Source organism: Tachysurus vachellii, chromosome 8 (genome assembly GCF_030014155.1).
Source record: "Tachysurus vachellii isolate PV-2020 chromosome 8, HZAU_Pvac_v1, whole genome shotgun sequence".
NCBI lineage: Eukaryota > Metazoa > Chordata > Actinopteri > Siluriformes > Bagridae > Tachysurus > Tachysurus vachellii.
This window is the reverse complement of record NC_083467.1, coordinates 5,052,812-5,066,387: the sequence shown is the minus strand read 5'-3', so window position 1 is coordinate 5,066,387 and position 13,576 is coordinate 5,052,812. Positions and strand designations below refer to the sequence as shown.

The 13,576-nt window shown below is 35.5% G+C and overlaps 1 protein-coding gene across 50 annotated transcripts in view; it reads left to right on the top strand.

Annotated features, from left to right (window-relative positions):
- lrrfip1a (leucine rich repeat (in FLII) interacting protein 1a) overlaps positions 1-13,576 on the top strand; it is a 41,663-nt gene that overhangs the window by 26,621 nt on the left and 1,466 nt on the right. For 41 of the 50 annotated variants that reach the window (XM_060875836.1, XM_060875835.1, XM_060875846.1 and 38 more), the window contains 7 exons: positions 290-361; positions 1,056-1,226; positions 3,196-3,288; positions 3,436-3,528; positions 3,662-3,754; positions 3,929-4,037; positions 4,903-8,164. In XM_060875836.1, coding sequence (XP_060731819.1) covers positions 290-361; positions 1,056-1,226; positions 3,196-3,288; positions 3,436-3,528; positions 3,662-3,754; positions 3,929-4,037; positions 4,903-7,526 — 3,255 coding nt within the window. In that variant the 3' untranslated portion in view covers positions 7,527-8,164. Of the gene's footprint in view, positions 1-289; positions 362-1,055; positions 1,227-3,195; positions 3,289-3,435; positions 3,529-3,661; positions 3,755-3,928; positions 4,038-4,902; positions 8,165-8,697; positions 8,748-9,983; positions 10,105-12,197; positions 12,278-13,117; positions 13,173-13,576 lie in introns of those variants that run through there. The other 9 variants (XM_060875855.1, XM_060875887.1, XR_009648937.1 and 6 more) reach the window with 8 other exon arrangements.

The following is a 13,576-nucleotide window of genomic DNA, read 5'->3' as shown; positions in this document are numbered from 1 at the left end:
CAGCTAACACATGCACTCCTATCTCCTAGTAGTGATTGTGCTGTGCACCTGTCATGAATAATGTCTCCCTTTTTACTGTAGAGAATGTATTGAAGAAGCAGTACACTGGAACATAATCATTTGTAGTTCACAGTAAATTCTGCAATGAGTTACTCTGTATTGCAGTACTTGTGTAAAAAAACATTTATTACATTTTTTATACTTTAGTTTGCTACTTGTCTCATTACTGCTGTCTCATGTCAAACTCATTTCTTCATTCTCTTCTTGCTCTTCCATGGTGTTTATTTAGGAGATTCATGAACTTAAGGATCAGATCCAGGATGTTGAGGCCAAGTACATGCAGAGCCTCAAAGAACTCAAGGTACAACACACAGTCAAAGCAATGTGGAAACTCTGATGTCAAAAAAATTCTAAAAATAATTATTAGTTTATGGTTTTCCAGTTTTTATGCTTCCAGCTTATTTGTACTTGTAGAGTACAAGACACACCAAAATCTGTTTGCTTAGATAAAAAACAAATTAATACAATCAGAACCATAAATATTTGGACACTTACAAGGTTATAGTCCCTATCCCAAACAATAACTTCATAGATCGATGTCCCATGTGATGTCTAATGTTGAGGTCATGTAATTAAATTAAATAACTTTTTTCTTGTCAATTCAGTGTTGTAATTATTTATGCCAATGTCTGTGGGGATTCACTGTTATGCTAGCAGCAATTTATAAATAACATGTTTATTTACCATGTTTGAGGAACAGGATATGGTAAACTGTTTCTCAAACATGGTAAATACTTTGAAAACAAATAATGATATATTTTTTTGAAATGATTTTTGCCTACAAAAATTGTTGAGCCTTTTTAGCAGGTTTTACACTGACTTTGTTTTTTCCTGTCATATTTATGGCCTTAAACACACACTGCAGATCTCCGCTCATGCCTTCCACTACACGAGTGTGTATTTGAATTTTGTTCGTATATTTGTGTATTTGAATGCGTGTGCTTGTGCCTAAATGGTGCTCATGTTTTTTTTTGTTTTTTTTTAATCACTTTTAGGATTCTCTGTCAGAGATGGAGGAGAAATATCGCAAGGCCATGGTGTCCAATGCGCAGTTCGATAATGAGAAATCTAATCTGATGTATGAGGTGGACACTTTGAAAGACTCGCTGATAGAGCTGGAAGAGCTTCTGGCTGAGACCAGGCGAGAGTGTGAGGAGAAGAGTAAGGTATGTTTAATTGAGAGTTAGGCCTGAAAGATGAATGCCATTTTATGTTGAATGTGCTGTGAATAAAACTGTGATTTAATTATTGTTCAGAAGAAACATTGGATCAGTCTTTTTACTAGGCTATAATTAGGGCTGTAATGTGCACACAGCCCTATGACTGCATGCTGTGAGGGTGTCTGTGCATGTAAAGGTCAGGGTTTCAAACCCAAATACTAGCTAATACAAAATTATACTCATACAAAGTGTTTATTTTTATTCTGTCAGAAATCCTATAGCAGTTGCTCATCTGATCATGTTTTGTTGGATTTCAACAAAAAAAGATTTAATAGCCTGCATTCTAAACATTTGGTTGTAACATCTGTGCCTTGCAAAAAGATTTTACTGAAAACTCTGGAATTTTTTTCAACCCTAAGTTAACTGCATCACTTTAAAACAAGCCGTCTTATACCAAAAATATACTTTTTTAATATATTTTTCAGGCTCGGAGAAAATAATGTTGACAGGTTGTTATATGGACCACAAAAAAATAGAAGCAAAATATGACCAAAACCCAAAAAGTTTATTTGGTTTATATTGCAAATGATCCTTCAGCCATATAGGTGGTATTGTGGTAATGAATTCTTACCTGTATTCAAAATATTGAGGGCATGTTACAAGTTACATGTTACTTATTTTCATGGATTTGTTTTATCAAACTGAAAATTTCCAAAGTGAATCAGATCAGTTCTGTACAAATATTCATAAACCTTTAACCAAGCTTTCATTTCAATCTGGTTGTTAGCTCACTTAACTAACTAAATGGAATTTTATTAATAAAAAAAAAAAAAGGTAAATTTTAATGTCTCTTCATAGTAATATTGTGTTCCATATAAGGTAGGAAAAGATTCTGAAATCTAACTTTCACTTTGACCGCTGAGAAATTTGCTATTTGCTTATTATTTCTGCTGTGAGTTTTGCCTTTTATGGAGATTTGTGGCATCATCAGATGCAGAGCTGCTGTGCAGTCATGTACACAGAAGAAATTCAGCGTATCCAAAACTTTTTTAAATCCAGATGAAACTTTTGTGTTTATCTGTTTTAATAAACAATTTCTGTCCAACAGTGTAATAACACTAAACAGCATCTAATATTTGTTATTTATGTAGGTATTTTTAATCAAATTTCTAAGGCTTTATTGGTATTTAGTAAAGATACAGTAAATGACAACGAACAATATTTTGGAATAATTATACAATCCTCTACGTCAAGAATCAATGGAGTGGAAAAAAGTTTAAAAGATATAAAATAGAATAAACTAAATAAAAAAAATTTAAAGAAAGAAAATGCCACAATAAAAAGTCAGGATTTTATGCATTACCCTGAATAAAAGGTCAGTTAATTTGTTGCGGACCTTGTATACGACTTTAAACTCCAACATAAAGCTCAACATGAAGATAATTGTAATCATAATTCTGATAACAGTGCGATCAATGTAGCAGTTGTTCATGATAAGTAAGTATTAAAATACATAGTGTTATGCCCGTGTACCACTTTTAATAAAGATGTTTGAAATAAGATAATGAATTGACAAATTAAATGTTGCCACATTTGTCATAGTCCCACTCCTGCAAGTGGTCGGAGTGATCAGATTACAAGATTGTCAAGTTGCTTTGAGACAGTGTCAATTGTTAAAAGTGCTATACAAATAAATGTAATTGAATTTGTTAATATGAAGGCTGAAATTGTCCTTAAAGGGTGTATCCCAATTTGGAGTGCAAAGAAGTTCACTTGGTGTTGAACAAAAATAAAAATCTCAATATTATTTATATAAAAAAAAAGTCTTAATTCAGTTACTCTTCATATGGACAGTGTCACCCTAATAAGAGTACTGCCAATAGCATTCACTATATAAATTAGAAGAAATAAGCCACAGCTACACTAGCCATAGCTTTTTAATGCACTTCTTTTCAACTGTTGATCATCCTTTCAGGATTTGGAGCGAGAGAAGCATGCCCACAGTATACTGCAGTTTCAATTCAATGAGCAAAAGGAAACACTGAAGCAAAGTGAAGAGCTGCTGACTGTGAGTACTGTTTATGCTTGTCCTGAAACGGTTCTTTTAAACTCATTACCTTTATTATCTTTTGCATTCTTACATCTTTTTCTGCTCTTTCTTTGCTTCTTTCTCTCCTTAACCCTTGGGTTCCGTATTGCTTCATACTGCTACCAGGAGATCCGTCAATTACACGTCAAACAAGACAGCTTTGTTAGGGAGATTTCTGACCTACAGGAAACTATTGAATGGAAGGATAAAAAAATTGGGGTATGCTGCATGAAGCTGTTCAGAATTCTCACAGAGCACAATATAGTTTGAACAGGCTGTAGTAAATAATACTACATTTGTGTGTGTGTGTGTGTGTGTGTGTGTGTGTGCATTCAACTATTGGGTTCCTCAGGCCTTAGAGAAACAGAAAGTGTATTCTGATGCTATTCGAAATGAGCGGGATGAGCTCAGGGATGAGGTGGTTCAACTCAAAGACATTTTAAAGGTAAATGTAAATGCAAACCTACCCCTCTCCAGCTCCTCACATACCCCTTATGTATTCCTTGTACACCGCTCACTCTATCACCTACCTTCATGTACCTTACCATAACTCTATCATGAGCATTAAGCTAAACATATGGACTAGAACTCTCATTTAACCGTAAAACCTTCTGTACAGAAACATGGCATTGTCCTTGGACCAGACCTGTGCGCCAATGGGGAAGTAGAAGGAAATGTGAGTGGTGGATCTGCAAGCAGTGAACTGCAACATGGGAGCAGTGTATTAGGTAAGCTTTAGTTGACCAAATACAAGTAGATATATTTTTGCTCTTGCATTGTGCTAGCTTAAGCTAACAGAGGCTTTTGGTGTTATGCACATTCTGGGCATGTTGACAGTGATTTCAAAATATTAAGTCTAACAGCTTGATTTCCCTTTTGTTATTCTAAAATGCACTTTAATTTCCATACTGCATTTTGAGTGTTAATGTTGCAAAATATGATACTTGGAAATGCTGCTGTTCCTGATGGCAAAAGCAGTTTTTTTTAAACTTTAGATTCTTCAATATCTTTCCTGACAAGTTTATAAACTTACAGTATGTTCCATCACCATTCCCATGGTGATTTATGACCAGTTTTTATACATAAAGATGCATCTCAAATATTAGAATGTTGGGGAAAAGTTCATTTATTTTAGTAATTTAACTCAAAAAGTGAAACTTGTGTATTATATAAATCAAGTACACACAGACTGAAGTAGTTTAAATCTTTGGTTCTTTTAATTGTGATGATTTTGGCTCACATTTTGCTTGACAAGCCTCTTAAGGCTGAGATGCACCTGTACATTCCCTTTTGGTCAAAGGCCAACAGCCCTTATGTGGAGCTTGAAAATCACTGTGAAGCTGAATTTATCTTGTCTTTTGCTTTCCATGTTTAATGGATTTACAACAGATTAGACATGTTGGTGCAGCATGTTCCTCTCTTATTATTCTCTTAATTATTCATGTTTGGTCAGTATCTGTGCTTTAAAGTAGCTATGCTTTGGAGCCTGTCCTCTCTTATTCTTCCTTTTTTTTATTTTAATTATAAAATTGTATATTTTAAAGAACAGACATTTTTCTTATTTCCTTTACCACTGATTCCTGAATCTGCCAGGCACTCAGGAGTTGCAGCTGTTTAGAGATGAAAATATAGGGAGCCCCAGAGGTGGCCAGTTCCAACACCCACAGGAGTTTGACCATGGAGTTCAAGAGAATCACCTGCCTCCATCTGCCTCTGCCAGTTCTTCTGAATCTCCTGTAGTAGCACAATATGTGGATGGGGGTCTTGTAAATGATTTAAATGACAGCATAGAGAAAATTCAAAACAACATTGAAAAACCCCAGACTGTGTTTGAGGCTGAAGCAGGGGAACAAGTTGGGGGGTGTATTATGGAAGATATGAGGACAGATCAGCAAGAGATTCCACTGTATAATAAAATAAATGAGACTATAAAAGAGGGAAATCATGATTCCACAGAAAACTTCCCAACTGAGACATCAGAAAAAGATATAGGCCACCTAGATGAAACTGTGATTGGAGATTCTCAGATTAAAACAGTTCCTGACAGTTCACCATCAGCAAAAATAGATACAATAAATAGTTCCAAAAGTGCCAGTGTTTCAGGAAAAAGAAAGAAGAAAAAAAAGAAAAATAAACAGAAACAAAAGCAGATCTCTGATGAAAAAGCAGTACACTCAGAAATGGGGGATGAGATTGACAATCAACTCACAGAGAGTAGTTACATTCAGACAGTAGAGGAAAACACTGTCTGTTCAGAGGAAGCAATAATAAATGAGAAAGTACCAGATAGTGTGAATGTTGATGAAAAAATAGGCCTTATGTGCAAAGGAGCAGAGTCTGAAGAACTACAAAGCCCTAAAACTGGCCCTGGAAACATTTTAGGACCAATCATTAATCAGACTGATGGCACTGATTCCATCCGAACTGTAGACTCCAAAACAGAAATTAAGATTGATGTCCCTACTTATGACAGTCCATTGGACATAACTACTGGAGAGTTTAATGCTTCTGTTGGCAAATACAAAATCTTAAGCAACACTGATGACACTGAGCTGAAAGACATTGTTACCGTCTGTGCTGATTTCCCTAAATCTGGTTGTGAGTTTAAACCTGAGAAAGAGGAAATTGAACCTATTTCAGATGTAATAAAAATGGAAGCAGGTGAAGAGATTATTCATTTTGAAGAAACAAGCACCCTTGCAGAAACATCGACAGACACACAGCTGGATGATGCTGTAGTTACAGCTGATGCACCTGAAAAGAAGGAGGAAACATCTTCAGACATGCAACTGGATGATGCTGTAGTTACAGATAAAGTACCTGAAAACAAGGAGGAAGAAACATCTTCAGACACACAGCTGGATGGCTCTGTAATTACAGCTGATGTACTCAAAAAGGAGCAAGAAACATCCACAGACACACAACTAGATGATGCTGTAGTTACACCTGAAGCACTCAAAAAGGAACAAGTAACATATAAAGACACACAGCTGAATGCTTTAGTTACAGAAGAAGTAGCTGAAATGGAGCAAAAAATATCTACAGTCACACAGGTGCATGATGCTGTAGTTACAGTTGATGTACCTGAAACGGAGCAAGAAACATCTATATATACACAGCTGGATGATGCTTTAGTTACAGAAGTAGTATCTGAAAAGGAGCAAGAAACATCCACAGACACACAGCTGAATAATGCTGTAGCTACAGATGAAGTAGCTGAAGAGACACAAGAAACATATACGGAAACACAGCTAGATGGTGCTTTAGTTACAGAAGAAGTAGCTGAAAAGGAGCAAGAAACATCCACAGACACACAGCTGGATGGTATTATAGTTACAGAAGAAGTAGCTGAAAAGGAGCAAAAAACATCCAAAGAGACACAGCTGGATGGTGCTCTAGTTACAGAAGAAGTAGCTGAAAAGGAGCAAGAAACATCAACAGACACACAGCTGAATAATGCTGTAGCTACAGATGAAGTAGCTGAAGAGACACAAAAATCATCCACAGACACACAGCTGAATAATGCTGTAGCTACAGATGAAGTAGCTGAAGAGACGCAGAAATCATCCACAGACACACAGCTGGGTAGTGCTTTAGTTACAGTAGAAGTAGCTGAAAAGGAGCAAGAATCAAAGGAGCCAACACACTTAGTTCAGGAATTCAAAGTAGAACAGGATGAAACTGAGTTTAAGTATGGAGAATCTTTTGAGTTAAACATAGATGTTATGAGGTCCGAAGGAAATTTGCTTAGAGATCCCGAGTGTCATCAAGAACACATTATTCCTGGGTGTGCAGCACAGAATTGTACAACCAGTAAACCACAAGAGCTTTCAGAAGATGGACATGAAGACCGCAAGCAACAGACAGATGAACAGAATATCTCAACAGAGAGAGACGAGGGTGTGACTGTGGAGCATACTGCCCCAACAGGGGGCAATCATAACAAAAGTCAGCAACAGTCTTTAACAGGATATGAAGAACAAGGATTTGAAGGTCATGAAGAAATGGTACCTTTTGACCACAGTGAAAGAGACAAGCAGGAAACAAGTCCAGCAAATGTTGGTCTTCAAGAAACAGGTCAGAATATGAGAGAGCAGGAAATCAGAGACGTCAAAGAAGGTGCATGTGAAAGAAACAAGGAGGATGCAAAAAATGGCTCCAAAAAGGAAATCAAGAAAGGAAAGGGAAAGAGTAAAGAGGACTGCAAAATGTCCTAGTAGCCATAGAAAAAGTGCTCCATAAAAGTAGAAAATGTCTTAAAATGTCTTAGAACCCAACTAAATCACACTTCAATGAAAATTTGTTTGAAAAGCTTCTTATCGTGAATAATGACATAAATGCAGAAAAATCATAAAGTGCATATTATATTTATTAAATCTAGACCAAAATTATATTTAAGAATGGAATAATCCTGTCTTTGAAGCACTTATCTTACCACCCATTAAATGTTCTGCTGTATGATCGGTATGTAAGCCAGGAGTGTGTGAGATGTAGACATTTCTAAAAATATCAGACAGCAGATTTGTTAAGGCTTGTTTATTTTGCACTAAAGTTCACACAATGTTTTATCTATAAAGATTTTGCATTTGCTTTTCACCTTTTTACACATAATGCAATAATTATAATAAAAAATGTTTTTTTTTTCTAAGATTTTTCAGGGACTTTTGGCTTTTCACATTATATTGATTTGTTTTTTATTAAATGTCCCATAGAGAAGAAAAGTTTTAGGGTTGTTTAACATTCCATTCACTGATAACACTTTTCAGTCTGAAACTTTCTGTAAGCAATGTCAAAAGTCCCGGGAGATTGTATGGCAATGATGGAAGACCTTTAAAATAAAGTATCATTAATTTAATGTAGGCTCATGTATGGTTGTTTTTGTGTGTGATCATGTAGAGTGATTTTGTTATTTTAATAAATGTGCACAAATCTGACAGAATTCAGTAAACAGGATCCTGCTGCATGAAGCGGTTTTTGTTGGTCCATGTTTACTCCTGAGTTTTATGCATGTGCTCCATCCTCACCCTCCACATATAAATATATCATTTGCATGCGCTGAATACTTCTGCCCATAAACCTGGCTCCTCCTAATCCTGTAAGTCTGATTTCTTTTTCTTTTTAACCATAGAATAACTTATAACACTTTGTATTGTATTGGATGGTGTTCAGTTCTGAGTCATGTTTACTTTAACTTAAAAAACACATTTACTTCAACTTAAAAAAAAAAAAAACCAGCTGTGTTTTAAGCCGTATTTTATGACCAGTCACAGCATGTCTATATCTAGTAAAATATATATATATATATATATATATATATATATATATATATATATATATATTTTATATATATCTTATGTTCTGTGTATAAATGTCTGGTCTGCTTTTCAGAAATTCGTCTAAGAAAATTGGTGGATGAACGAGAGAATTTAATAGAACAGGTAAGAATCACACATTTAGTAAATGTTCATTTCATTAGTGCATTAAGAATGTGGGTTAATTAATTTTTACGTCCTACAAGATCTACATTGATCTGTATTTTATAGGATGTTGCCACTTTGTAGTGGTTAATTTTGTGGGGGTTTTTCTCTCCTGTTGATTTTTAATAATGGACAGTGAACGTATACCTTTACTTGCTGACATATGGAGTTTTGATATATAGTTCTTATTGATGTCTCAACAATTATACATAGTCTTCCCTTCAAGGTCAAAGCTGACTGGTAGCAGGAAAAGGCTGTTAACCCAGTAATTGGCAAAAGAAATGTGTGGCAGCAACAGTCATGTAATATTGAGCATTGCTGAACCTTTTCTGTAATGTATTGAACTAGTACAGTATTTTTGATAGTTTAGAATTAAATTGTGGTGGAATTCATTTGACGGTAAAAGTGTAAAAACTACTAATGCAGAGTTTATGCTAAAGGACAAACACAAACGGAATATCTATCTGTCTATCTATCTATCTATCTATGATTTTTTATTTTTTATTTTTGTAGTTTAGTTTTAGCTAATTTTTTTATTATTATTTTAATTCAATACAGAAGTAAAAGTATAACAATATACACAAGTATGAGCTTAAAATTATGGTTGATATAAGCGATTTTAGCATGTAATTAATTGGTTTGAATATTTGTATGGTTTTATGCCATTATCAGTGAAACCAGCAAATCTACTAGATATACCAATTTTCATTTATTTGTATAGCTCTTTTAACAATTAACATAGCAGTTAAAGCTGTTTTTCAGGGAAATTCTGTCACAAACTCATACTTGGTGACAGGAATTTCTGTCTGTGTGGACTTTTATTGAAATAAAATACAAATATGAAATGCATTTATGTGGAAAGGTTTTATTTTATGTTTAAATTCATGGGTTTGTAAATAATGAAGTAAATAATGAAGTAGTAGTCAGTATGGAGGGCCCTTATCCACACAAATAAAAGTGAGACTTACTTATATATGTTCTACATAGTAAGAGTTTGTTATTGCAAAATAAATCTGTCTTTAGTTACACTGGACATCAGTAATCCTGAGTGGATCATTAGCAATATGTAACTGTAAAATATATTTAAAGCATGAAACCTGGCTGTCCTGCTTGTCTGTAGTGTAGACCATAATAGAAGTTAATGCATAACAAAATAGTACATTTATTCCTGAAAAATGACATACCCTTTATATTCAGGTGAAGAGTTTAAAAGAACAACTTGAGCAGAAGAAAAAGAGTCATAAAAGAGATGAGAGCTGCAGTCCTGAGGGACAAGTCCAGGAGAACAGCACTAACCCGGATGTCATGGAGATGCAGAGTATGACAAGCACACACCGTTTTATTTTTAATTGTTTTTACAAGTAGAGACAGTAGAGTAAATGTAGAGTAGATGGTGCTGAGCCAATACCAGTATAACGTGAACTTAATTAAGAGACATGATTGTATTTTTTTTCTTGGGATTTATGATGTGTAAACTTTAGACCACATTATATTTATTTGATGCACAACGTACACTTTTTTGTGTTAAGTTTAATTACAGGGAGTGCAGAATTATTAGGCAAATGAGTATTTTGACCACATCATCCTCTTTATGCATGTTGTCTTACTCCAAGCTGTATAGGCTCGAAAGCCTACAACCAATTAAGCATATTAGGTGATGTGCATCTCTGTAATGAGAAGGGGTGTGGTCTAATGACATCTACACCCTATATCAGGTGTGCATAATTATTAGGCAACTTCCTTTCCTTTGGCAAAATGGGTCAAAAGAAGGACTTGACAGGCTCCGAAAAGTCAAAAATAGTGAGATATCTTGCAGAGGGATGCAGCACTCTTAAAATTGCCAAGCTTCTGAAGCGTGATCATCGAACAATCAAGCGTTTCATTCAAAATAGTCAACAGGGTCGCAAGAAGCGTGTGGAAAAACCAAGGCGCAAAATAACTGCCCATGAACTGAGAAAAGTCAAGCGTGCAGCTGCCAAGATGCCACTTGCCACCAGTTTTGCCATATTTCAGAGCTGCAACATCACTGGAGTGCCCAAAAGCACAAGGTGTGCAATACTCAGAGACATGGCCAAGGTAAGAAAGGCTGAAAAACAACCACCACTGAACAAGACACACAAGCTGAAACGTCAAGACTGGGCCAAGAAATATCTGAAGACTGATTTTTCTAAGGTTTTATGGACTGATGAAATGAGAGTGAGTCTTGATGGGCCAGATGGATGGGCTCGTGGCTGGATCGGTAAAGGGCAGAGAGCTCCAGTCCGACTGAGACGCCAGCAAGGTGGAGGTGGAGTACTGGTTTGGGCTGGTATCATCAAAGATGAGCTTGTGGGGCCTTTTCGGGTTGAGGATGGGGTCAAGCTCAACTCCCAGTCCTACTGCCAGTTTCTGGAAGACACCTTCTTCAAGCAGTGGTACAGGAAGAAGTCTGCATCCTTCAAGAAAAACATGATTTTCATGCAGGACAATGCTCCATCACACGCGTCCAAGTACTCCACAGCGTGGCTGGCAAGAAAGGGTCTAAAAGAAGAAAAACTAATGACATGGCCTCCTTGTTCACCTGATCTGAACCCCATAGAGAACCTGTGGTCCATCATCAAATGTGAGATTTACAAGGAGGGAAAACAGTACACCTCTCTGAAGAGTGTCTGGGAGGCTGTGGTTGCTGCTGCACGCAATGTTGACGGTGAACAGATCAAAACACTGTCAGAATCCATGGATGGCAGGCTTTTGAGTGTCCTTGCAAAGAAAGGTGGCTATATTGGTCACTGATTTGTTTTTGTTTTGTTTTTGAATGTCAGAAATGTATATTAGTGAATGTTGAGATGTAATATTGGTTTCACTGGTGAAAATAAATAATTGAAATGGGTATATATTTGTTTTTTGTTAAGTTGCCTAATAATTATGCACAGTAATAGTCACCTGCACACACAGATATCCTCCTAAAATAGCTAAAACTACAAACAAACTAAAAACTACTTCCAAAAATATTCAGCTTTGCTATTAATGAGTTTTTTGGGTTCATTGAGAACATGGTTGTTGTTCAATAATAAAATTAATCCTCACAAATACAACTTCCCTAATAATTCTGCACTCCCTGTAGATAGATAAAGCTGAATGAAGTCATGTTTGTAGTTATGCTTTGCTGTTTTTTTTTTGTGATGTGCTTCAGTTAATAACAAAATATTTAGTATCAAATTTGGACAGGAAACCACCTCTATTTAGATAGAATGCTAAAAACTACCACAGTCCACCTCCCCTTAACCTCTGAACACTAAAGAAGGAATACAAACACTTTTTATTTTTGAGACAGGGTCAATATTTTTCTTATATTTTTATTAATATGAGGGCCTCATATGGGTACCATATTTAATGAACTTGTATAAAATGTGGATTTTTCTTTTGCTTTAGGAGATGCTAACAGGCAAGTCAGTGATCTCAAATTTAAGCTGGTCAAGTCAGAGCAGGAAGTCACAGCTTTGGAACAGAATGTGAGAGACCTTTGATCTTTTTTGTCTGCTTGAATGCATTGTTATAAGTCAACTTCTTTCTCCTTGGGCCAGTTGTACTTTACCTCCTGGTCATAAACTAATCCATTTTTATTCACAATCTCACTTTATGGCTTGAAGTGTCAAAGCATTATACCAATGTGCATTTTCACTTTTGCTGAAATACTGTATATACTGTATACATACTGTATATTGTTCTTAGCCAGGAGCAAACATAAGTCAAGTTGTAACCTTTATATACAGTGGAGATGAAAATAATTGAATATTTTGTGTAACATGAATCTTCATTGCTCAAAATTTGAAGGACAATTAGCTGAAGGTACTAGCACTGTTGTACTAACATGTTTTATAAAATAACTAAGGCACTTCATCAAAAAAAATAAATTGTAAAAATGTATTATTTGAGAAATTGGAGAACAATAACCACTTTGGACAAAAAAGATTACAACAATTATTTTCAGGGTTACAGTTGACAAAAATGAGTGAGAAGTGTAGAGGTTCTTTCTCTGAATGACTCATTTGCAGTCACAGGAAGTCACTAGTTTTTTGGTCTTTTTCTTCTTCTAGATTCTTCCACAGGCTGGTAACTGTAGTGTGTTTCTTGGCAGTAAATTTGCGACCAGTGATTTTCTAGATATCTTCAGATAATGTTAGCCAAATATTGTTAATTAAACAATTTGAATGACTTGTAAATAGCTTAGTCTTCGTAAATAGAAAGAAAATACACTGAACTGATGTTGGACATGTTTGACTGCTTAATTTGCACCATGTGGATGTTTGCATAACTGCAAGATCATTTTCTTTAACTTGTCAACATGACAGAGTTTGACCAGAATTTACACGGCAACCTTTCTGTATCTTTGGGTAAGCATAAGAGGTACGAAGACTCTTTCATTCTAACATAAGAAAACATTTCTCGCAAATTTGGCCACAAGTGTTCATCTTCGTCACGAGTATTAGGTGCTGCTGCTATTTCTCCTTCCATCATGAAATCCACAAGCGACATGACTGAGTGGCTTGTTAGACATGACTGGGCTTGAGTAGAATGAAATCAACTGCGGTTGTGCAAGCAATTGTTTGTACATGTACAAGGAGTTTAACAAATCATCTAACTTGCAAACACCAGACCACTGATTCTTAAAACCTGATTGCTTGCATTTGATTCTTCCTTTATAGTAAGTAATAAATATGCTTTCTGGAAATATATTGAAGTAAAAGTATATTTTATTCAGGAAATATTGTGGAGTACAAGTTGACAAACAATGTATTATGAATTACGAC